Source organism: Bombina bombina, chromosome 6 (genome assembly GCF_027579735.1).
Source record: "Bombina bombina isolate aBomBom1 chromosome 6, aBomBom1.pri, whole genome shotgun sequence".
Classification (NCBI taxonomy): domain Eukaryota; kingdom Metazoa; phylum Chordata; class Amphibia; order Anura; family Bombinatoridae; genus Bombina; species Bombina bombina.
The window spans coordinates 839,254,135-839,281,207 of NC_069504.1; the positions used below are offsets into that span (position 1 = coordinate 839,254,135).

A 27,073-nucleotide genomic window follows, 5' to 3' on the forward strand; every position below is an offset into this window, starting at 1 on the left:
TGTAAATAAAGATACCAAGAGAACAAAGAAAAATTGTTAATAGGCATAAATTAGAATGTTGCTTAAAATAGCATACAATTTTACATACATTTTTTTTATGTCTATAAACAATTGCATTGTTTTATAGACATAAAAACTTTACATTGATTTTGTCATTATATAAATAGCTAATGAATCGTTAAAAAAAAAATTTTTAAAAATGTATGCTTACCTGATAAATTTCATTTGTTCCCGATATGGAGAGTCCACAACGTCATTCAATTACTAGTGGGAATATCACTCCTGGCCAGCAGGAGGAGGCAAAGAGCACCACAGCAAAGCTGTTAAGTGCCACTCCCCTACCCATAATCCCCAGTCATTCGACCGAAATGGAAAAGGAATAACACAAAAGGTGTAGAGGTGCCTGAGGTTTAATCAAAAATAACTGTCTTAATAAAGGGTGGGGTCATGGACTCTCCATATCTGGAAAGAAAGAAATTTATCAGGTAAGCATAAATTTAGTTTTCTTTCCTAAGATATGGAGAGTCCACTACATCATTCAATTACTAGTGGGAACTAATACCCAAGCTAGAGGACACAGAATGAATAGGGAGGAGAACAAGACAGGCAGACCTAAACAGAAGGCACCACCGCTTGAAGAACCTTTCTCCCAAAAGAGGCCTCAGCCGAGGCAAAAGTATCAAATTTGGAAAATTTGGAAAAAGTATGCCGAGAGGACCAAGTTGCAGCCTTGCAAAGCTGTTCCACAGAAGCTTCATCTTTGAAAGCCCAAGAAGTGTAGACAGCCCTAGTGAAATGAGCTGTAATTTCTCAGAACGCTGCTGTCCAGCAGTCTCATAAGCAAAACAAATCATAATTATCAACCAGAGGGAAATACAAGAAGTAGCCTGCTGACCCTTACGCTTTCCTGAGAAACAAACAAACAGGACTGAAGACTGGCGAAAATCCATAGTTGCCTGTAGGTAGAATGTTGGAGCACGCACAACATCCAAAGTTGTGTAACAGACATTCTTCATGAGAAGAAGGATTGGGCCAGAGAGAAGGAACAACAATATCCTGATTAATATTTCTATCCGAAACCACTTTAGGAAGAAACCCCAATTTAGTACGAAAAACCGTCTTATCCACATGAAAGATAAGGTAAGGCAAATCACACTGCAAAGCCGAGAGTTCCAAAACCTTTCAAGATCACTTAATAACTATCAAATGCATTTGCTCAAACGGAGCCTGCTGCAAAACTTTAAGAACAAGATTTTAAGGCTCCAAGGAGGAGCAACAGGTTTAAACACAGGCCTGATTTTGACCAGGGCCTGACAAAAAGATTGAACATCTGGCACATCCGCCAGACGCTGTGTAACAAAATAGATAATGAAGAAATCTGACCTTTCAGAGAACTGACTGACAACCCTTTCTCCAGACCTTCCTGGAGAAAAGACAAAATTCTAGGAATCCTGACCCTACTCCAAGAGTAGCCCTTAGATTCACACCAATAAAAGGTATTTACGCCATACCTTATGGTAAATTTTTCGAGTAACAGGCTTGCGAGCCCGGATCATGGTCTTAATGACTGACTTAGACGCTTAGACTAAACTAAGCTTTCCATCTCCAAGCAGTCAGCTTGAGAGAAATGAGATTTGCATGAAGGAATGGACCCTGAGTTAGAAGGTCCTTCCTCAGAAGCAACCTCCAAGGCGGCCGAGAAGAAATCTTCACTAGGTCTGCATACCAGATCCTGCGAAACCATGCAGGAACTATTAGAATTACTGATGCTCTCACTTGTTTGATACGAGCAATCACTTGAGGAAGGAGCGCAAACTGAGGAAACAGGTATGCTAGACCGAAATATCAAGGAACCGCCAGAGCATCTATCAGAGAGGCTTGAGGATCTCTTTACCTTAAGCTGTACCTTGGAAGCTTGGCGTTCTGCCGAGACGCCATCAGATCTAACACCGGCACCCCCCATTTGAGTGTTAACCTGGAGAACACCTCCGGATGAAGAGCCCACTCCCCAGGATGAAATGTCTGTCTGCTCAGGAAATACGCTTCCCTGTTGTCCACTCCAGGAATGTGGATGGCAGATAAACAACAATTGTGAGCATCCGCCCACTGAATAATCTGTGCCACTTCCTTCATTGCTAAAAAAACTCAGAGTTCCTCCATGGTGGTTGATGTAAGCCACTGAGGTGATGTTGTCCTACTGAAACCTGATAAACCGGACTAAGGACAATTGAGGCCAAGCCATCAGAGTATTGTAAATCGCTCTCAACTCCAAGATGTTTATTGGGAGAGCAGACTCCTCCCGAGTACATAGTCCCTGCACCTTTAACGAGTCCCAGACTGCTCCCCAGCTTAGCAGGCTGCCGCCCGTGGTCACAATCACCCAGGAAGCGAACATCAGACCAATTACCTCCATACATTGAGCCACTGATGGCTGAACAGTAGACTGTAGAGGCAAGAGGGGAGAATTGTGGATTTTCTGACCTATGTCAGAAAATTTTTCATAGATAGGGAATCTATTATGGTCCCAAAGAAAACCATCCTTTTAGCTGGAACAAGGGAACTCTTTCCAGATTCCCTTTCCAACCGTTGGAACGTAGAAAAGACAACAAGATCTCTGTATGAGTTTGCTTGTTGAAAAGATGGCGCCTGAACCAATATGTCGTCCAGGTATGGTGCCACTGCAATTCCCCGAGACCTGATCACTGCCAAGAGAGCTCCCAGAACCTCTAAAAAAAATTCTGGGAGCTGTGGCAAGGCCAAACAGAAGAGCCAGAAACTGAAAGTGTTTGTCTAGAAAGGTGAATCTCAGGAATTTGTGATGATCCTTGTGGATGGGAACATGAAGATACGCGTCCTTCAGGTCTATGGTCGTTATGAACTGACCCTCTTGGACCAAAGGAAGAATGGAACTAATGGTTTCCATTTTGAAGGACGGTACCCTGAGAAACTTGTAGAGGCACTTTAGGTCTAAAATGGGTCGAAAAGTTCCCTATTTTTTGGGAACCACGAACAGAACTGGAACAATCACTCCCAGGGAGAAAAGGTCCTGAACGCACTTCAAGAATGCCTCTCTTTTTTACTGGTCTGCAGATAATCTTGAGTGGTGGAATCTGCCCCTGGGAGAGAAAGTTTTGAATTCTATTTTGTAACCCTAAGATACTATATCCACAGTCCAAGGACATCTCGTCTCCACGCTTGACAAAACAGGGAAAGTCTGCCCCCCCACTTGATCCGATCCCGGACCGGGGGCCGACCCTTCATGCTGACTTAGACTCAACTTAGGGTTTCTTTAAATGCTTCCCCTTATTCCAAGACTGATTGGGCTTCCAAGAAGACTTGGACTGCTCCTGCTTAGAAGAGGAAGACTTGACTTTTGAAGTTACGAAAGGAACGAAAATTACTTTGACGTCCTTTGAGTCTGTTCTTGTCTTGTGGTAGAAAATACCCTTTTCCACCCATAATATCAGAAATTATTTCTGCCAGACCAGGTCCGAACAAGGTCTTACCCTTGTAAGGAAGCACCAGAAGCTTGGACTTGAAGGTAACATCAGCTGACCAAGATTTTAGCCACAATGCCCTGCGGGCTAGGACAGTGAAGCCAGACATCTTGGCTTCCAGTCTAATAACTTGCACGTTAGCATCAGAAATAAAGGAATTGGCTAGTTTGAGATCCTTAATCCTATCTTGTATCTCCTCCAACGGAAACTCTACTAAAATTGATTCAGACAAGGCGTTGCACCAATAAGATGACGCACTTGCTACTGTGGCAATACAAACTGCAGGTTGCCATTAAAGACCTTTGTGAACATACATCTTCTTCAAATAAGCTTCCAGCTTTTTGTCCATGGAATCCTTAAAGGAGCAGCTATCCTCTATAGGGATCATAGTTCTCTTAGCCACAGTAGAAATAGCCCCTTCTACTTTAGGCACCGTGCCCCAAGAATCTTTAATGGCGTCAGCAACAGGAAACATCTTTTTAAATACGGGCTTCTCCCATTCCTGTGAAATAAACTTTGTCACACGGTCTGGGACAGGAAAAACTTCCACAGAGGAAGGAACATCATAGGAACATCATATTTATTAACCCCTTAATGACAGGGTACGTCGCTGATCCTTAAGGGCATAACGACCAGCGTCGTACAAGATATGACGCTGGTCGTTAAGGAGTTAAGTTTACTAGACTTCTTAGGGTTGACAACGACAGAAGTATCGGAGTCATCCAAAAGTAGCCAATATCTCCTTTAACAGTACACAAAGGTGTTCAAGCTTAAATCTGATGTGGAACAGAAACCTTACTATCTGAATGTCTAATTTTCCTCTTGCGTTTTCCCAGCTTAGGAAAAGCAGATAAATGCTGCAGATACCGCAGAAGATACCTGTGCAGCAAAATCTGCAAGCAAATAAACTCCTCCAGAAGGCTGAGAGGAACTGCAGGGCACTGTATGTGACGCCATAGAGGCTTGGGATGTTTAAAGGAGAAAGCTGTGGCATTGCCTGAACAGCATCATCCTAAGAGACATTGGGCTCAGAGGGCAACAATTTATCTTTAAAAGGGACAGTCTGGTCAAAATTTAACTTTCATGATTCATATAGGGTATGCAATTTTAAACAACTTTCCAATTGACTTTTATCATTAAATTTGCTTTGTTCCCTTGGTGGTATTTTTGAAAAGCTAAAACTGATTTCTAAACCGTGGAAAACCGCCTCTTAGCTCAAAGCATTTTGAAAGTTTTTCAGTGTTAGACAGTACTAGTTCATGTGTGTCATATAGATAACATTGTGCTCACTCCCATGGAGTTATTTAGGAGTCTGCACTGATTGGATAAACTGCATGTCTGTCAAAAGCACTGAGATAAGGGGCAATCTGCAGAGGCTTAGATACAAGGTAATTACAGAGGTAAAATGGTATTAATATAACTGTGTTGGTTATGCAAAACTGGGGAATGGGTAATAAAGGGATTATCTATCTTTTTAAACAATAACAATTCTGGTGTAGACTGTCCCTTTAAATCTATGTGTTCTAGCTAAGCGTGCAGCACAGAATTGCATAGGCAAAACAATTTGTGCCTCTAGGCATAACAAGCATTTGTCAAAAAAACAATGTCTTGGTCAATGTCCATAATACTAAATAAATAATTCCCCAAATTGTAGAATTTTTTTAAATACACTGTCACTTTAAGAATTTTTAATACCACAATTTGGCTGGCAGAAGTCTCTAAAACGATTGTATAGTAGATCGACACTGAAGAGACTGAAATTCAATGACGCCGCTCCGCTCCGTGAATATCCGACAGCAGAGAGAAGAAACTATGCAGCAAGTAAAAGGCGCGTTTCCCTCTGCCTACAACATCAGATGCAAGTAGCTGCAGCTGGTTTCAAACTCAAGCCGTTTGTCAGTTAGCCTGTTCTAGCTAAGCAAGCAAAGAAAACCAACTACCAAATTTTAAGTTTATACATAAATCCCAGTATAAAAAAATAAGCCCCACACACATACTAATAAAGTATTTCAACAAAATTAGCACAAAGAGGAAAAACGTCCCAATAAAGGGAAGATTAACCCCTAGTCTCAACATACATAATGTGCCTGCCCACTACCAAAGAGAATCCTGTATAAAGCATTTTAAAAATGTCCCCATCTACTGCATATGAAATATTCTTCTGAAGTGCAAGTCTTCAAGACCTAGAAGACAAAAGCACTTACCTGCAGTCTAGCTGTCCGGCAGGAAGACAGCTCACAAGGTGTAAAAGGACACATACTCCTTACAGAGACCTGTAGTCGAAAAAGAAAGAACAGAGTAAACAACTCTGGCTTTCTGTACCATGGGCAGAAATGTGTTAGGAAACAAAGCAAGGACTACCTCACAACTTCCTAACTGCTTAAAAGCACCACTACTCTACTGAAGAGATTGACGTGGACTCAGCTAAACCCAAATCCTTGCTTGCAGGGAAAAGTACTCGAAAAAGGAATTCATTTCTTCAGACACCAAACTTCCCCTCCTCCATTGACAGAGGCAAAGAGAATGACTGGGGATTATGGGTAGGGGAGTGACACTTAAAGGGACAGTCTAGTATAAATTAAACTTTCATTATTCAGATAGGACTTTCCAATTTACTTTTATCATCAAATTTGCTTTTTCTCTTGGTATTCTTAGATTAAAATAAACATAGGTAGGCTCATATGCTAATTTCTAAGCCTTTGAGGGCTGCCTCTTATCACAGACTTTTTAAATCTCTTTTCAACACAAAGAGACAGAAAGTACACGTGGGCCATATAGATAACACTGTGTTCAGGCACAGGGGATTATTTAAGATTTAGCACAAAACCATGCTAAATTTAAGACAATAGATAATAAACAGTCACAGTCATGTGATAAGGGGGCTGGAAGAAGGTTCCTAGATATAAGGTAATCACAGAGGTAAAAAGTATATTAATATAATAGTGTTGGTTATGCAAAACTGGAGAATGGGTAATAAGGGGATTATCTATCTTTTAAAACAATAACAATTCTATGGTAGACTGTCCCTTTAACAGCTTTGCTGTGGTGCTCTTTGCCTCCTGCTGGCCTGGAGTGATATTCCCACTAGTAATTGAATGACGTTGTGGTCCATATATTAGGAAAGATATGCATGTTATTCTCATACTAATTATTTATATGAATGCATCCTTCTATCTAGCATTTATTTAGTGTTTAATGCCCCTTTTAATATTGTCTTCTTTGTTAGCAACATGTGCAATGTGTTACAAATCAAGAGTAGCTCAGCAATACACCCCTTAAAAAGATGGTTTGGTAGGGTAATTTACTTTGTTTAATTAGGATATGTTCAGCACCTATTGTGTTGCATGTAGCAGTATTTATATAAAAAGAGGCAAATGGCTGTGGTCAATATAAAAAAGCATCATGTAAACATGAATTTTTTTTTCCCGTAAATTATTTTTTGCATTAAGATTGTTAAGTATAAGGTGGCTTTAATTTAATTCAAAACTATTACAGATGTAGTAGTTCAGTACATCTTAATAATGACCATTAGCTGACAGTCACTTCTTACTTGAGCTCATTGGCTGATACGCACATCCTATTATTGCTCATTGGCTGATACACAACTCATGTTTGTATATTAAAGTGAATGTAAACTCTAATGAATTAAAGGCCAGTATCAAGTGGTAAACAAAACGACGATCCTCCGCCCGCATCTCCTGCTCTCTTTAGCAGAACAATGACGAATCTGGCTTCCTCCAATCATTGTTTGCCCCCATTGTTTGCGTGCAGCTCGTGAGGAGGAAGCCGGATCTGTCATCTATATGCTAATGAAGGCAGAAGCTGCGGGCGGAGAATCAGCGTTATGTTTACCATAACGCAAAGGTAAGTATTTAAAAAAGGTAGCATCTTTGTAAACTTTAATGAATTAAAGTGCCCCTGTTTTTAAGAGTTTTATTTGATACTGGCTTTTAAATTTATTGAAAGTTCAGATTCACTTTAATTTAAAGGCATATGAAACCCAAAAATATTCCTTTACATTTTAAAAAAGTTTCCAATTTACTTCTATTATCAAATTTGCTTCATTTCCATGATATTCAGTGTTGAAGAGATACCTAGGTAGACATCTGGAGCATTACATGGCAGGAAATAGTGCTGCCCTCTAGTGCTCTTACAAATGAATCACATTCTTGAAAAACTGCTGCCATATAGTGCTCTAGAAATGGACCGGCTCCCAAGCTTGTGTCCCTGCTTTTCAACAAGAGATACCAAGAGAACAAAAAATGATAATAGAAGTAAATTAGAAAGTGCTCTATTTAAATCATGAAAGAACATTTTTGGGTTTCATATCCCTTTAAAATAAAATTGAAACGGCTTTATTTTTATAAATATATTAATATAATAAAACAAAATTTATGCTTACCTGATAAATTTATTTCTCTTGTGGTGTATCCAGTCCACGGATCATCCATTACTTGTGGGATATTCTCCTTCCCAACAGGAAGCTGCAAGAGGATCACCCACAGCAGAGCTGTCTATATAGCTCCTCCCCTAACTGCCAACCCCCAGTCATTCGACCGAAGACAAGAAAGAGAAAGGAGAAACTATAGGGTGCAGTGGTGACTGTAGTTTAAAAATAAAAAACACCTGCCTTAAAATGACAGGGTGGGCCGTGGACTGGATACACCACAAGAGAAATAAATTTATCAGGTAAGCATAAATTTTGTTCTCTTGTAAGGTGTATCCAGTCCACGGATCATCCATTACTTGTGGGATACCAATACCAAAGCTATAGGACACGGATGAAGGGAGGGACAAGGCAGGCGCTTAAACGGAAGGCACCAATGCCTGTAAGACCTTTCTCCCAAAAATAGCCTCCGAAGAAGCAAAAGTATCAAATTTCTAGAATTTAGAAAAAGTATGAAGCGAAGACCAAGTCGCCGCCTTACAAATCTGTTCAACAGAAGCCTCATTCTTAAAAGCCCATGTGGAAGCTGCCGCTCTAGTAGAATGAGCTGTAATTCTTTCAAGAGGCTGCTGGCCAGCAGTCTCATAAGCTAAGCGGATTATACTTCTTAGCCAAAAAGATAGAGAAGTTGCCGAAGCCTTTTGGCCTCTCCTCTGTCCAGAGTGGACAACAAACAATGCAGATGTTTGACGAAAATCTTTAGTAGCTTGTAAATAAAACTTCAAAGCACAAACCACGTCAAGATTGTGTAATAGACGTTCCTTCTTTGAAGAAGGATTAGGACACAGTGACGGAACAACAATCTCCTGATTGACATTTTTATTAGATACCACCTTAGGCAGAAAACCAGGTTTGGTACGTAACACTACCTTATCTGCATGGAAAATGAGATAAGGGGAATCACATTGTAAAGCAGATAACTCCGAAACTCTTTGAGCCGAGGAGATAGCTACTAAAAATAGAACTTTCCAAGATAAGAGCTTAATATCTATGGAATGCAAAGGTTCAAACGGAACCCCTTGAAGAACTTTAAGAACTAAATTTAAACTCCATGGCGGAGCAACAGGTTTAAACACAGGCTTGCTTCTAACCAGAGCCTGACAAAACGCCTGAACATTTGGAACCTCAGCCAGACGTTTGTGCAAAAGAATAGACAGAGCAGAAATCTGTCCTTTAAGGAACTAGCTGATAAACCCTTCTCCAATCCTTCTTGGAGAAAAGATAATATCCTAGGAATCCTGACTTTACTCCATGAGTAACCCTTGGATTCACACCAATGAAGATATTTACACCATATCTTATGATAGATTTTCCTGGTGACAGGCTTTCGCGCCTGTATTAAGGTATCAATGACCGACTCGGAGAAACCACGCTTTGATAAAATCAAGCGTTCAATCTCCAAGCAGTCAGACGCAGAGAAATTAGATTTGGATGGTTGAAAGGACCCTGAAGTAGAAGGTCCTGTCTCAGAGGCAGAGTCCATAGTGGAAAGGATGACATGTCCACCAGATCTGCATACCAAGTCCTGCGAGGCCACGCAGGTGCTATCAAAATCACTGAAGCTCTCTGTTTGATCTTGGCAATCAGACGAGGGAGCAGAGGAAATGGTGGAAACACATAAGCCAGGTTGAAGGACCAAGGCACTGCTAGAGCATCTATCAGTGCTGCCTTGGGATCCCTGGACCTGGAACCATAACAAGGAAGCTTGGCGTTCTGACGAGACGCCATGAGATCCAGTTCTGGTTTGCCATCTGTTGTTACTATTGTCCAATCTGGCCTGCGGAAGGTCATACCTTTGGACAGATGGACCCGAGATAGCCACCAGAGAAGAGAATCCCTGGTCTCTTGATCCAGATTTAGTAGAGGGAACAAATCCGTGTAATCCCCATTCCACTGATTGAGCATGCAGAGTTGCAGCGGTCTGAGATGTAGGCGGGCAAACGGCACTATGTCCATTGCCGCTACCATTAAGCCAATTACTTCCATACACTGAGTTTTGACAACCTGTCCTCTGTCAGGTAAATCTTCATTTCTACAGAATCTATCAGAGTTCCCAGGAAGGAAACTCTTGTGAGAGGGGATAGAGAACTCTTTTCTTCGTTCACTTTCCACCCATGAGACCTCAGGAATGCCAGAACTATGTCCGTATGGGACTTGGCAATTTGAAAATTCGACACCTGTATCAGAATGTCGTCTAGGTAAGGGGCTACTGCTATACCCCACGGCCTTAGGACCGCCAGAAGTGACCCCAGAACCTTCGTAAAGATTCTTGGTGCCGGGTGCCGTAGCTAACCCAAAGGGAAGAGCTACAAACTGGTAATGCCTGTCTAGGAAGGCGAACCTGAGAAACCGATGATGATCTCTGTGTATCGGAATGTGAAGATAAGCATCCTTTAAGTCCACGGTAGTCATATATTGACCCTCCTGGATCATAGGTAGGATGGTTCGAATAGTTTCCATTTTGAAGGATGGGACCCTGAGAAATTTGTTTAGGATCTTGAGATCTAAGATTGGTCTGAAGGTTCCCTCTTTCTTGGGAACCACAAACAGATTTGAATAGAAGCCTTGCCCCTGTTCTTCCTTTGGAACTGGGTGGATCACTCCCATAACTAGGAGGTCTTGAACACAATGTAAGAATGCCTCTCTCTTTATCTGGTTTGCAGATAATTGTGAGAGGTGAAATCTTCCTTTTGGGGAAGAAGCGTTGAAGTCCAGAAGATACCCCTGGGACACAATTTCCAACGCCCAGGGATCCTGGACATCTCTTGCCCAAGCCTGAGCGAAGAGAGAAAATCTGCCCCCTACTAGATTCGTTACCGGATCGGGCGCTGATCTTTCATGCTGTCTTAGAGGCAGCAGCAGGCTTTTTGGCCTGCCTTCCTTTGTTCCAAGCCTGGTTAGGTCTCCAGACCGGCTTGGACTGGGCAAAATTTCCCTCTTGTTTTGTATTAGAGGAAGTTGATGCTGTGCCAGTCTTGAAGTTTCGAAAGGCACGAAAATTAGTCTGTTTGGTCCTTAATTTGTTGGACCTATCCTGAGGAAGGGCGTGACCTTTTCCTCTAGTAATATCAGAAATGATCTCCTTCAGTCCGGGCCCGAATAGGGTCTGCCCCTTGAAGGAATGTTGAGAAGTTTAGACTTTGAAGTAACGTTAGCTGACCAGGATTTAAGCCATAACGCCCTACGCGCTTGAATAGCAAAAACAGAGTTCTTAGCCGTTAGTTTGGTTAAATGAACAACGGCGTCAGAAACAAATGAATTGGCTAGCTTAAGAGCTTTAAGCTTGTCAAGTATATCATCCAATGGGGTTTCTACCTGTAGAGCCTCTTCCAGAGACTCAAACCAGAAGGCCACAGCAGCAGTGAAAGGGGCAATGCATGCAAGAGGCTGGAGAATAAAACCCTGTTGAATAAACATTTTCTTAAGGTAACCCTCTAACTTTTTATCCATTGGATCTAGGAAAGCACAACTGTCCTCGACTGGGATAGTTGTACGCTTAGCTAGGGTAGAGACTGCTCCCTCCACCTTAGGGACCGTTTGACATAATTCCCGTGTAGCGGCATCTATGGGAAACATCTTTTTAAAAACAGGAGGGGGAGAGAACGGTACACCTGGTCTATCCCATTCCTTAGCAATAATTTCTGAAAACCTCTTAGGTATTGGAAAAACATCAGTGTAAACAGGCACTGCATAGTATTTATCCAATCTACACAATTTCTCTGGGACCATAATGGAGTCACAGTCATTCAGAGCAGCTAAAACCTCCCTGAGCAACATGCGGAGGTGTTCAAGCTTAAATTTAAATTTAGACATATCAGAATCAGGTTGAATTATCTTTCCTGAGTCAAAAAAATCACCCACAGATAGAAGCTCTCCTTCCTCAGCTTCTGCATATTGTAAGGGGATATCAGACATAGCTACTAAATGTCAGAGTGCTCTGTATTTTTCAAAGCCCCAGAGCTGTCTCGCTTTCCTTGTAACCCTGGTAGTTTGGACAATACCGCTGTAAGGGTATTATCCATAACTGCCGCCATGTCTTGTAAGGTAAACGCTATGGGCGCTCTAGATGTACTTGGCGCCTCTTGAGCGGGAGTCATAGGTTCTGACACGTGAGGAGAGTTAGTCGGCATAACTTCCCCCTTGTCAGTTTCCTCTGGTGATAAATCTTTTAAAGCCAGAATATGATCTTTATAACTTAAAGTAAGATCAGTGCATTTGGTACACATTCTAAGAGGGGGTTCCACAATGGCTTCTAAATATAATGAACAAGGAGTTTCCTCTATGTCAGACATGTTTAACAGACTAGTAATGAGACCAGCAAGCTTTGAAAACACTTTAATTAATGTAAAAAAGCAAAATAAAAAAAACGGTACTGTACCATTAAGAGAAAAAAACAAACACAAAAACTGCAAAACAGTGAAAAAAAGCAGTTAACTCTATGAAATTTTAACAGTGTATGTACTAGGGTAAAATAGCATTGCACCCACTTGCAAATGGATGATTAACCCCTCAGGCTCAAAAACAAAGCCAAAAAACGTTAAAAACGTTATAACAGTCACAGGCAAACTGCCACAGCTCTACTGTGGCTCCTACCTTCCCATAAAACGACTTTTGTAGGCACAAAAACCCTTTAGAGAGGTCCAATATGTCAGGGACTCCTTCAGGGAAGCTGGATGTCTCAGAGTTGAAAAGTTACTGCGCAATTAGAGCGCGAAAATAGGCCCCTCCCATCATGCACTGAAAGTCAGAGGGCCTAAAAAACTACTCCTAGGAGTCAAATAACAGCCATGTGGAAAAACTAGGCCCCAAATAAAGATTTAGCACCCTCAGTAAAAAAACGTTCCTTATATTACATGTAAACGTTTCACATACTAAGTTATTAGAGCAATTAACATGAAAATTACCCTTTACTGCAAGCATGATGCCAGTCGTTATTAAATCACTGCAATCAGGCTTACCTCAAATATATCAGGCACTGTCAGCATTTTATAGACTTCTTATTATCTCTCTAGAAAAAAATATACTGAACATACCTCAAGGCAGTTGATTCTGCAGGCCGTTCTCCCAGCTGAAGTTTTTCCCATACTCTTCAGTTATGTGTGAGAACAGCAGTGGATCTTAGTTACAACCTGCTAAGATCATCAAAAACCTCAGGCAAAACACTTCCTCTAATTTCTGCCTGAGGTAAAAAACAGTACAACTCCGGTACCATTTAAAAATAACAAACTTTTGATTGAAGATAAACTACACTAAGTCACCACATCCCTCTATGCAACCTCCCTTGTCGAGAGCTGCAAGAGAATGACTGGGGGTTAGCAGTTAGGGGAGGAGCTATATAGACAGCTCTGCTGTGGGTGATCCTCTTGCAGCTTCCTGTTGGGAAGGAGAATATCCCACAAGTAATGGATGATCCGTGGACTGGATACACCTTACAAGAGAAATATGTTTGTGATCTCATTATTTATATGGTTTGTTTTTCCTTTCTTTTAATCTGAAAACTAGTTTTTCTACTGACCCCAGAAAGGCTGGAGTGTAGTTTGTAAAATTCAAAACTCTAACCCTGCAACACGCTGCACAATGACCTCTTGATATGTTCAGGCGCTCAATTATATATATATATATATATGGCCTCTCCCTGAAGTGAAAAACAACACGCAATTTGCTAACAAAATGACAGTTGTACATGCCCCTTTTATACTTTCATTTTGTATGCAGTGAATAAATTCTGAAGGATATATAAAAAAGCAATAATTCTCATATATTTATTTTCATTTATACAGTGGAAAGACTTAAAGGGACATGAAACCCAAAAAGTCTTTCATGATTCAGATAGAGAATACAGTTTTAAACAGCATTCCAATTTACTTCTATGATTTAATTTGCTTCATTCTTTAGATATCCTTTGTTGAAGAAATATCAATGCACATGAGTGAGCCAATCAGACAAGGTATCTATGTGTAGCCACCAATCAGCAGCTACTGAGCCTATCTAGATATTCTTTTCAACAAAGGCCATCAAGAGAATTAAGCAGATTAGATAATAGAAGTAAATTGGAAAGTTCTTTAAAATCGCACGTCCTTTCTAAATCATGAAAGAAAAAATGTGGGTTTATGTCCCTTTAAGAAATAAGAGTATTTCACACAAAAACAGCTTTGAGCTTCGGCAAGCAGAAAATAAGTAGATTGTTAAAGGCATTCTGCTGTCTGCTGTTCTCTACCTACTTGTTGGTAAATAGTATACTAGGGGAGAATGGGAGGACTATAATATAGAACGACAGAATGGTTTTCCTAATGATTTTTCACTGTACCTGTAGAGGTCACTATTGTTCTACTTATCTGAGTAATTTCAGACATTAGTTGCTCTTACATGATGTACAGGGCTTGCTGCTTACACTACAACAGAACGACTGCTAAAGCCCTGTTTTGTATAAGTCAATTCATAAATCCCTTCAAAATACATATTTAAACAAGACAGTTTATTTTATTTATGCGTTTAATACCCTACACATGGATTAAATAAATAGGCAATGGTGTGTTGCGGTGCCGCTCTAGATAAGAATGTAGCTGGGGAGCCAGTCACATATGTATATGCACTACTGGCATCTTCCAGCAGTTCCAGGGGCCACAGGAGGCTAACTGGCATTGTGAGTCTGGGATCGCAAATGGAGAAGCAGTTCTGTGCCTGCCATGAGCGGGGTAGGGGGTTTGTCATGGCATGGGTAAAATGTAAGAGGAGGGATGGATCACATGGGGGATCAGCTAGTTGTGTAAGTTTGATCTACACATAGGGGCTCAGATAAATCTCTATGCAAACAAATGGACATTTATTCACCACAGTGATCACTTGGCTATTAACCCCTTAATAAAGTGCATATATTTCTAAGAGGGGGTTCTGCTCTTAAAAATAATGGGTCTTGGGGATCTCTGTGCTTTTTTGATCACCTGCTGCAGTCAGATAGCGACGCATATGTGGGGGGGGTCTTTATTTTTATAAAATTGTGCTTACTATAGTTCCCCACACGACATATACGATTTGAAAGGCCAGGCAAATTCCTTTTAAATGGTGGGTCTTGCAAGTTTGTAGGAGTTGTGAGGGGGTTTAATATTACCCCCTATCCAGCTCCTTTCTACTCTTACATTGCTGCCGACACTTCTGGGTTTCTGTGTATTAATGACGTCACCACAACGTCACGTACATACCCAGACTGCTGTGAATGAGGCCTACCACAATGCTACCTTGTAAATGCCTAAATAGGCATTGGGAGTCCGTGATCACCCCTAGAAGTGGCACTGCATTGTGTGGATGATAACCAGGTGTCGTCATTTACAGCTAAAGGGTTAAGTAACAACATAAAAAGAAATAATTAATTACCTGACAGAGGTAGATCTTGTGCAAGTTCCATTCTTGACCAAGAGCACAAATCTTTATATCACTGTTTTCACCATTCAGGAACAGGGTCTGATAAATATACTTAGATGTACATTTCAATTTTTTCCTATAAATAGTAAGAAATTGTTTTTTATATAAAATTTAATTAAGCAGTGTATATAGTTTAGTTACTGGTATATTAGTAACAATGTTATATTAAATATACCAATCTCATACACATTAAGAAAAAAGTTAATGGCATTCTAAAGTCATAAGTGCACTTAGAGATGATTAACCTTAGTGGAAAAAAAATGAAATTTGTGGAGGGGAAGTTATTTTTTTTAAAAGGAAACAGCTTGTGAACACTGACTGATATATGTAGATGAAATCAGTAGTTCTGAAATCTGATTAGGTGCTAGCCCCTTAATTTAAAATTAGCCTATCCTGCAATTACTTAAAGGGACACTAAACCTCCATGATTCAGATAGAGCATGCAATTTTAAGCAACTTTCTATTTTACTCCTATTATTAATATGTCTTCGTTCTCTTGCTATCTTTATTTAAAAAGCTGGAATGTGATGCATAGGAGTCGGACCATTTTTGGTTGAGAACCTGGGTTATGCTTGATTATTGGTGGGTAAATTTAAAGGGACAGTCTACACCAGAATTTTTATTGTTTTAAAAGATAGATAATCCCTTTATTACCCATTCCCCAGTTTTGCATAACCAACACAGTTATATTAATATACTTTTAACCTCTGTGATTATCTTGTATCTAAGCCTCTGCAAACTGCCCCTTTATTTCAGTTCTTTTGACAGACTTGCAGTTTAGCCAATCAGTGCCTGCTCCCAGATAACTTCACGTGCACGAGCACAGTGTTATCTATATGAAATACGTGAACTAACACCATCTAGTGGTGAAAAACTGTTAAAATGCATTCTGAAAAGAGGTGGCCTTCAAGTTCTAAGAAATTAGCATATGAACCTCCTAGGTTAAGCTTTCAACTAAGAATACCAAGAGAACAAAGCAAAATTGGTGATAAAAGTAAATTGGAAAATTGTTTAAAATTACATGCTCTATCTGAATCATGAAAGTTTATTTTGGCCTAGACTGTCCCTTTAAGCCTCCAATAAGCAAGCGCTATCCATGGTGCTGAACCTAAAATGGGCTTGTCGCTAAGATTTACATTCCTGCTTTTAAAATAAAGATAGCAAGAGAACGAAGAAAAATTGATAATAGGAGTAAATTATTAAGTTGATTAAAATGTCATGCTCTATCTGAATCATTAAAGAAAAAAATTGGGTTCGGTGTACCTTTCACATAGCAAAACAGACACCTTATCCATCATAGCCTCATTTAAAATATATTCACAAAATGAGCACTCCTTACAAATAATCTTCTCTAAAAATTAGTTCTTAATCAATGTGTGTATGTGATGATTGAATAAAGCTTTATACAATTTGGAGAAACATGGTGCTATCTATATATTTATACAGTTTGTTGGTATACAATAACCCTGATTGTCCATGTGCTTTAAAAAAAAACTTCTGAGGTGATGTACCTTTAGTTTGTGAAAGATCGTTTAACATGGTTTCTAGACTTTTTTGGTGGACAAATACCATAAGTGCCTAGGCCAACAAGCATGTACACAAACAGCTATTTTGACCTTAGAGGGACAGTATACACCAATCTTCATAGAACTGCATGTAATAGATACAACTATAAATAATATGCACAAATACTGATCTAAAAATCTAGTATAAAACCTTTTTAAAAATGTACTTAGAAGCTCACAGTTTAGCACTGTTGATGAGGATAGGCTGCGACACTCAGTAAAGGGGCTGGAAAAGCAGAAAGAGCAGACCCTCCCCCCTGCATATGAAAAGACAGATTACACAAACTGGAGTCAGCAGGAGTCTGTAAATGTGCGTATACATCTGTTACTTTGGGGCTCGGTTAGGAGTCTGAAAATCAGCACAATGTTATTAAAAAAAATAAGCAAAACTATAAAATTGTTGCAAAAACACCCCCAGGTGGGCCATATAAATGTGTCATCTTCAAAACATGTATGCAAAGAAAAATGTAGTGTACAATGTCCCTTTAAGGAAAGCTGCCAGACCATACAAAGGTTCGATTTACATGCCCTCTTATACTACAGTCTTAGCATAATCAAATACAGAATTTATCCAGTGAGCCAAGTACAGCAAGCAAATAACAGGTTAAAACAAAAATTTAAAAAAATTGGGGGAGTTTGTAACACCAGAGGGGATTAAAAAGTTATAAATGTGAAATCACAAATACACGGTCCACAATTCACCAGATAAGGCTTTCAAAAATACACCATGGGCTTCACCTTCTTGAAAGAACAGGTACGCAGTTTTGAACTCTGGAAAACAACAATAAAAAGAAGGCGCCTCACGGTGCAGTCATATAAATAAGTTTGTCATAGATACACAGAATATAGTACGCATAGTCTCACTCACATATATGAAGGCACTGGTGTTAGTACAAAATATACAGGCCAGATCCTCTGAGTTATCCAGCGGGCTCACCCCCGTATTAGAATAGACAGCACTCCACGGCGCCAACTTGCGACAAAGTAAAGGCTCCACCAGGGTCCCAAATGTTATGGAAGCTGTGCCAGCCAGAGGAGTGTGCTAAAAATACATTTTATTTAAAACATAGCAATGTGTTTCTCGGCTTAAAAAAGAAGTTTCTTCAGGCTAAAGAAACTGATCATCATAAAACAATCTACAATGAGTAACTACAACCCCAATACATCATCATAAGTGTCATCAGTGCATATAAAAAAATCATCAAACATCAAAGAAGCCGCCTGGATGAAAACCTTTCGCCGCCTGGAAGAAGATGGATCGGCAGACTTCGTCAATGGTGAGTACCTATTATGGGGATATGAATAACTTTTTATTTTGGAGAATTTCGTTTGTTATTTTCTGTAATGTTAGGTTTTTTTTATTTTTGTAATCTTAGCATTTTTATTTTGTAATGTTAGGTTTTTTATTTTAATGTAATGTTAGTTTTTTTTAGTAATTTATGTTTCTTATTGTTTCTGATTTTTAATTCATTTTTTAATGTAGTTAGTATTTTTTTATTTTATGTAAGTGTATTTTAATTGGGGTTAAGTTAGGGATGTTAAATAAGCCCCCAACCCTTTATTTTTATTTTTTAATTTTTTTTAATACTTGCGTTGTGGGGAGTAGTTTGCAATGTGGGTGGATGGTGGTTTAGGGGTTAATAGGTTAATTAGGTACTTTGCGTTGTGGGGGGTTGGCAAATTAGGGGTTAATACATTTATTAGATAGTTTGCGTTGTGGGGCTTGGTGGTTTAGGGGTTGATACTTTTATTATTTATTGCGATGTGGTGGGATGGCGGTTTAGAGGTTAATAGTGTAATTAGGTACTTTGCGTTGTAAGGGGTTGGCGGATTGGGGTTAATACATTTATAAGGTAGTTAGCGATGTGGGGGGATGGCGGTTTGGCGGTTAGTATGTTTATTAGGTAGTTTGCGATGTGGGGGTTGGTGGATTAGGGTTTAATACTTTTATTAGTTATTGCAATGTGGGGAGGATGGTGGTTTATATTCCGCATGTGTTAGGTGTTTGTTAAGGCTTCCAGGGAGTTACAGTACTTTCAAAGTCAGTGCATGGCTTGCTGTGCCTGCCTATGTGTGGTGAGGTGGAATTAGAGTAAAATTTCTCCGTTCTGTCCTTGCACTGAGTATTTGTATTAGTTTATGGGAGAAAAAACTGCGGGCAACGGATAAAAAACAGAATTTATGCTTACCTGATAAATTACTTTCTCTTGCGGTGTATCCAGTCCACGGATTCATCCTTACTTGTGGGATACCAATACCAAAGCTTTAGGACACGGATGAAGGGAGGGAACAAGACAGGTACCTTAAACGGAAGGCACCACTGCTTGCAAAACCTTTCTCCCAAAAATAGCCTCCGAAGAAGCAAAAGTATCGAATTTGTAAAATTTGGCAAAAGTATGCAGTGAAGACCAAGTCGCTGCCTTACAAATCTGTTCAACAGAAGCCTCATTCTTGAAAGCCCATGTGGAAGCCACAGCTCTGGTGGAATGAGCTGTAATTCGTTCAGGAGGCTGCTGCCCAGCAGTCTCATAAGCCAATCGGATGATGCTTTTCAGCCAGAAGGAAAGAGAGGTAGCAGTCGCTTTCTGACCTCTCCTCTTACCAGAATAAACGACAAACAAGGATGATGTTTGTCTGAAATCTTTAGTTGCTTGTAAATAGAATTTCAAAGCACGAACCACATCATGATTGTGTAATAGCCGTTCCTTCTTAGAAGCTGGATTAGGACAGAGGGAAGGAACAATGATTACCTGGTTAATATTCTTATTAGAAACAACCTTAGGAAGAAAACCAGGTTTGGTACGTAAAACTACCTTATCTGCATGGAACACCAGATAGGGTGAATTACACTGCAAAGCAAACAATTCAGAAACTCTTCGAGCAGAAGATATAGCTACCAAAAACAAAACTTTCCAAGAAGATAACTTAATATCTATGGAATGTAAAGGTTCAAACGGAACCCCTTGAAGAACTGAAAGAACTAAATTTAGACTCCATGGAGGAGCCACAGGTTTATAGACAGGCTTGATTCTGACTAAAGCCTGAGCAAACGCTTGCACGTCTGGTACCTCCGCCAGATGCTGGTGTAAAAGAATAGACAGAGCAGATATATGTCCCTTTAAGGAACTAGCTGACAAACCTTTCTCCAATCCTTCTTGGAGAAAAGACAATATCCTTGGAATCCTAATCTTACTCCACGAGTAATTCTTGGATTCACACCAACAAAGATATTTCCGCCATATCTTATGGTAAATTTTCCTGGTGACAGGCTTTCTAGCCTGAATCAGAGTATCTATAACTGATTCCGAGAAACCACGCTTAGATAGAATTAAGCGTTCAATCTCCAAGCAGTCAGCCGCAGAGAAACTAGATTTGGATGCTTGAATGGACCCTGTATTAGAAGATCCTGCCTCATTGGCAGTGTCCATGGCGGAACAGATGACATGTCCACTAGGTCTGCATACCAAGTCCTGCGTGGCCACGCAGGCGTTATCAGAATTACCGAAGCCTTCTCCTGCTTGATTCTGGCTACCAGACGAGGGAGAAGGGGAAACGGTGGAAAGACATAAGCCAGATTGAAGGACCAAGGCGCTACTAGAGCATCTATCAATGCCGCCTTGGGGTCCCTGGACCCGGATCCGTAGAGAGGAAGTTTGGAGTTCTGACGGGACGCCATCAGATCCAATTCTAGAATGCCCCATAGCTGGGTCAGCTGAGCAAAAACCTCCGGGTGGAGTTCCCACTCCCCCGGGTGAAAAGTCTGACGACTTAGAAAATCCGCCTCCCAGTTGTCTACTCCTGGGATGTGAATTTTAGATAGATGGCAGGAGTGATCCTCCGCCCACCTGATTATTTTGGCGACTTCCTTCATCGCTAGGGAACTCTTTGTTCCCCCCTGATGATTGATATACGCCACAGTCGTGATGTTGTCCGACTGAAATCTGATGAATTTGGCCGCCGCTAGTTGAGGCCATGCCTAAAGCGAATTGAATATCGCTCTCAGTTCCAAAATGTTTATCGGGAGAAGAGACTCTTCCTGAGACCATAAGCCCTGAGCTTTCAGGGAGTCCCAGACCGCCCCCCAGCCTAACAGACTGGCATCGGTCGTTACAATGATCCACTCCGGTCTGTGGAAGCATATTCCCTGAGACAGGTGATCCTGAGACAACCACCAGAGAAGAGAGTCTCTGGTTTTCTGGTCCAGTTGTATTTGAGGAGACAAATCTGCATAATCTCCATTCCACTGTTTGAGCATGCGCAGTTGCAGTGGTCTTGGATGTATTCGAGCAAAAGGGACTACGTCCATTGCCGCTACCATTAATCCGATTACCTCCATGCACTGAGCTACAGATGGCCGAGGAATGGAATGAAGAACTCGGCAAGTAGTTAAAAGCTTTAATTTTCTGACCTCCGTCAGAAATATTTTAATTTCTACCGAGTCTATTAATGTTCCCAGGAAGGGAACCCTTGTGAGCGGGGACAGAGAACTTTTTTCGGTGTTCACCTTCCACCCGTGAGACCTTAGAAAGGCCAGAACAATCTCCGTATGAGCCTTGGCTCTGGGAAATGACGACGCCTGTATTAAGATGTCGTCCAAATAAGGTGCTACTGCAATGCCCCACGGTCTTAGTACCGCCAGAAGGGACCCTAGCACTTTTGTGAAAATTCTGGGAGCGGTGGCCAACCCGAAGGGAAGGGCCACAAACTGGTAATGCTTGTCCTGAAAGGCGAACCTTAGGAACCGATGATGATCTTTGTGGATAGGAATATGTAGGTACGCATCCTTTAGATCCACAGTAGTCATATATTGACCTTCCTGGATCATAGGTAAGATTGTCCGAATGGTCTCCATCTTGAATGATGGAACTCTGAGGAATTTGTTTAGAATTTTTAGATCCAGGATTGGCCTGAAAGTTCCTTCCTTTTTGGGAACCACAAACAGGTTTGAGTAAAAACCCAGTCCTTGTTCTGTAATTGGAACTGGACATATCACTCCCATCTTGAGTAGATCTTCTACACAGCGTAAGAACGCCTCTTTCTTTGTCTGGTCTGTAGACAGACGAGAAATGTGGAATGTTCTCCTTGGAGGGGAGTCCATGAATTCTAGAAGATATCCCTGAGTAATGATCTCTAATGCCCAGGAATCGTGAACATCCCTTGCCCAAGCCTGAGCGAAGAGAGAGAGTCTGCTACCTACCAGATCCGGTCCTGGATCGGGGGCTACCCCTTCATGCTGTCTTAGTAGCAGCTGCAGGCATCTTGGCCTGTTTACCCTTGTTCCAGCCCTGCAAAGGCTTCCAGGTTGCCTTGGGCTGTGAAGCCTTACCCTCTTGCTTTGCGGTTGCAGAGGTTGAAGCAGGACCGCTCCTGAAGTTGCGAAAGGAACGAAAATTAGCCTTATTTTTAGCCTTAAAAGGCCTATCTTGAGGGAGAGCATGGCCCTTTCCCCCGGTGATATCCGAAATAATCTTTTTCAACTCGGGCCCGAAAAGGGACTTTCCCTTGAAAGGGATATTTAGTCATTTTGATTTGGACGACACATCGGCCGACCATGACTTGAGCCAAAGCGCTCTGCGCGCCATAATGGCGAAACCTGAATTTTTTGCCGCTAATTTAGCTAATTGCAAAGCGGCATCTGTGATAAAAGAATTAGACAGTTTTAAAGCTTTAATTCTATCCATAATTTCGTCATATGAGGTCTCCGTCTGGAGCGACTCCTCCAGCGCCTCAAACCAGAAAGCCGCTGCAGTAGTTACAGGAATAATGCAGGCGATCGGTTGTAGAAGGAACCCTTGTTGAACAAAAATTTTCTTTAGTAAACCTTCTAATTTTTTATCCATAGGATCTTTAAAAGCACAACTGTCTTCAATTGGAAAAGTTGTGCGCTTAGCCAGCGTAGAAACTGCTCCCTCTACCTTAGGGACCGTCTGCCACGAGTCCTGCCTGGGGTCAGTAATGGGGAACATTTTCTTAAAAATAGGAGGGGGAACAAAAGGGACACCTGGTCTTTCCCACTCCCTGGTAACAATATCCGCAACCCTTTTAGGGATCGGAAACGCATCAGTGTATACAGGGACCTCTAGGTATTTGTCCATTTTACACAATTTCTCTGGAACCACCATAGGGTCACAATCATCCAGAGTGGATAGAACCTCCCTAAGCAATACGCGGAGGTGTTCCAATTTAAATTTAAAAGCTAATGAATCTGAATCTGCCCGTTGAGAAACCTTTCCTGAGTCAGAAATTTCTCCCTCAGACATCACATCCCTCGCCCCTACATCAGAGTGTTGTGAGGGTACGTCAGATAAACCTCCCAAAGCTTCCGACTGCTCATAATCTGTTCTTAAAACAGAGCTATCTCGCTTTGTAGGAAAAACTGGCAGTTTGGATAGAAAGGCCGCAAGGGAATTATCCATAACTGTCGCTAGTTGTTGCAATGTAATAGGTGCCAATGCACTAGAGGTACTAGGTATTGCTTGCGCGGGCGTAACTGGTGGTGACACTTGGGGAGAGGAAGGTGGACTATCTTCATTACCTTCCGTCATAGAATCATCTTGGGCTACATTTTTAAGTGACACAATATGATCTTTAAATCACTCATTTTGAGTGGAGGTTCCACCATGGCTACTGAACACATAGAGCAAGGCTTTTCCTTAGTGTCAGACATGTCAAACAGATTAGTATTAAATGCAAACAGGCTTGGAAAACACTTTAATCAAATAAAAAACACAATTTGAAAAAAAAACGGTACTGTGCCTTTAAGAAATAAAAAGCGCACACAATTTTACAAAACAGTGAAAAATGCACCAAATCTTCTGAAATTTTCACAGTATGTGCCTAATGCTTCGATATGATTGCACACCAAGTTTCAGCCTGATTAACCCCTTAATGCCCAAACCGGTGCAGTCTAAAGTCCACAACCGGTTTCAAAACTACAGCACCTTGCCATAGCAGTCTGCTGTGGCCCTACCTTCCCTTATGGATTAGTTTAGGGGAAAAACAGCTTCTGTGAGTCCCTCAAGCAGTCTCTGGACCCTCCATGTGAAGCAGCATGAACTGTCTGGAGAAATGAACTCGCAACAGAGGCGCGAAATTAGGGCCCCTCCCACTCCACTCCGGAGTTGTGAGGCCCTCAAAGTCATACTTAGGTGACTAAATATATGCCATGTGGATAAAAAACTCCTTAATAAACACACCAAAAGGTGTTTAAAAGTGTCTACCAATGAGTATTTGCTGAATAAAATAATCGATTGCCCTTTCACAGTGTCCACCAGCCTATTGAGCCCTGTTAAATAAGCCCTTATTCTATACTAAGTCTCAGAATATGGCTTACCCTTCCCTCATGGGGATTCCTGTCAGTCTTCTACCATTATCGTGTCTTGACTAGAAAAAAAAGATGACTGAAACATACCTTAATGCAGTTAAGCCTGCAAACTGTTCCCCCCCCCCCCAACTGAAGTTTTCTGGTACTCATCAGTCCTGTGTGGGAACAGCAGTGGATTTTAGTTACAACATGCTAAAATCGTTTTCCTCTCAGCAGAAATCTTCATCACTTTTCTGCCAGAGAGTAAATAGTACAAACCAGTACCATTTAAAAATAACAAACTTTTGATTGAAGATATAAAACTACAAATCTAACACCACAATCACTTTACCCTCCCGTGGAGATGCCCTACTGCTAGAGCGGCAAAGAGAATGACTGGGGGGTGGAGCTAGGGGGGGAGCTATATGGACAGCTCTGCTGTGTGCTCTCTTTGCCACTTCCTGTAGGGAATGAGAATATCCCACAAGTAAGGATGAATCGGTGGACTGGATACACCTTGCAAGAGAAAACAGAATTTATGCTTACCTGATAAATTTCTTTTGTTCCGATATGTCGCGTCCACAACGTCATCAATTACTAGTGGGAATATCAATCCTGGCCAGCAGGAGGCGGCAAAGAGCACCACAGCAGAACAGTTAAGTATCACTTCCCTTTCCACAAACCCCAGTCATTCGACCGAAGGGAAATTGAATAACACAAAGGTCAGGTTTAGCCAAAAATAACTGTCTTAAATAAAAGGGTGGGGTCGTGGACTCACCATATCCGGAAGGAAATACATTTATCAGGTAAGCATACATTTTGTTTTCTTTCCTAAGATATGGTGAGTCCACAAAGTCATCAATTACTAGTGGGAACCAATACCCAAGCTATAGGACACAGATGACTAGGGAGGGAAAACAAGACAGGCGGACCTAAACAGAAGGTACCACCGCTTGAAGAACCCTTCTCCAAAAAGAAGCCTCAGCCGAGACAAAAGAATTTAAATTCTCATCAGGAAACGAACCTGCGTCTCAGTTAGGTTAAAGAAAAAACACTAACCGCTAGATTTGGAGTTTTGTCGGTAACGACCCGAAAAACTAACGCCGGCTTTTATCTGGCCGCACCATGAAAATAACTCTGGTATTGAGAGTCCACATAAAGGCTGCGTTAGGCTCCAAAAAAGGAGCGTAGAGCATTTTTAACGCAGCTTCAACTCTCGATACCAGAGTTGCTTACGCAAGCGGCCAGCCTCAAAAACGTGCTCGTGCACGATTCCCCCATAGGAAACAATGGGGCTGTTTGAGCTGGAAAAAAACCTAACACCTGCAAAAAAGCCGCGTTCAGCTCTTAACGCAGCCCCATTGTTTGCTATGGGGAAACACTTCCTACGTCTGCACCTAACACCCTAACATGTACCCCGAGACTAAACACCCCTAACCTTACACTTATTAACCCCTAATCTGCCGCCCCCGCTATCGCTGACACCTGCATTTTATTTTTAACCCCTAATCTGCCGCTCCATAAACCGCCGCTACTTACATTATCCCTATGTACCCCTAATCTGCTGCCCCTAACACCGCCGACCCCTATATTATATTTATTAACCCCTAATCAGCCCCCCTCAACGTCGCCTCCACTTATTAACCCCTAATCTGCCGAGCGGACCTGAGCGCTACTATAATAAAGTTATTAACCCCTAATCCGCCTCACTAACCTTATAATAAATAGTATTAACCCCTAATCTGCCGACTGGAGCTCACCGCTACTCTAATAAATGTATTAACCCCTAAAGCTAAGTCTAACCCTAACACTAACACCCCCCTAAGTTAAATATAATTTAAATCTAACAAAATTAATTAACTCTTTCTTTTACAGGTAAATTTGTAATTATTTTAACTATTTTAGCTATTAAATAGTTAACTATTTAATAGCTATTGTACCTGGTTAAAATAAATACAAAGTTACCTGTAAAATAAATATTAATCCTAAAATAGCTATAATATAATTATAATTTATATTGTAGCTATATTAGGATTTATTTTGCAGGTAAGTATTTAGCTTTAAATAAGAATAATTTATTTAATAAGAGTTAATTAATTTCGTTAGATTTAAATTATATTTAACTTAGGGGGGTGTTAGTGTTAGGGTTAGACTTAGCTTTAGGGGTTAATACATTTATTAGAGTAGCGGTGAGCTCCAGTCGGCAGATTAGGGGTTAATAATTGAAGTTAGGTGTCGGCGATGTTAGGGAGGGCAGATTAGGGGTTAATACTATTTATGATAGGGTTAGTGAGGCGGATTAGGGGTTAATAACTTTATTATAGTAGCGCTCAGGTCCGGTCGGCAGATTAGGGGTTAATAAGTGTAGGCAGGTGGAGGCGACGTTGAGGGGGGCAGATTAGGGGTTAATAAATATAATATAGGGGTCGGCGGTGTTAGGGGCAGCAGATTAGGGGTACATAAGGATAACGTAGGTGGCGGCGCTTTGCGGTCGGCAGATTAGGGGTTAATAAGTGTAGGTAGGTGGAGGCGACGTTGTGGGGGGCAGGTTAGGGGTTAATAAATATAATACAGGGGTCGGCGGTGTTAGGGGCAGCAGATTAGGGGTACATAAGGATAACGTAGGTGGCGGTTGGCAGATTAGGGGTTAAAAAAAATTATTCGAGTGTCGGCGATGTGGGGGGACCTCGGTTTAGGGGTACATAGGTAGTTTATGGGCGTTAGTGTACTTTAGAGTACAGTAGTTAAGAGCTTTATGAACCGGCGTTAGCCCAGAAAGCTCTTAACTACTGACTTTTTTCCTGCGGCTGGAGTTTTGTCGTTAGATGTCTCACTTCAGAAA

The 27,073-nt window shown here is 41.1% G+C and overlaps 1 protein-coding gene across 5 annotated transcripts in view; it reads right to left on the reverse strand.

Moving 5' to 3' along the window:
* Positions 1 to 27,073, reverse strand: part of GMCL1 (germ cell-less 1, spermatogenesis associated) — a 509,303-nt gene that overhangs the window by 455,342 nt on the left and 26,888 nt on the right. For all 5 annotated transcript variants that reach the window (XM_053718223.1, XM_053718225.1, XM_053718220.1 and 2 more), the window contains one exon: positions 15,316 to 15,439. In XM_053718223.1, coding sequence (XP_053574198.1) covers positions 15,316 to 15,439 — 124 coding nt within the window. The remainder of the gene's footprint in view (positions 1 to 15,315; positions 15,440 to 27,073) is intronic.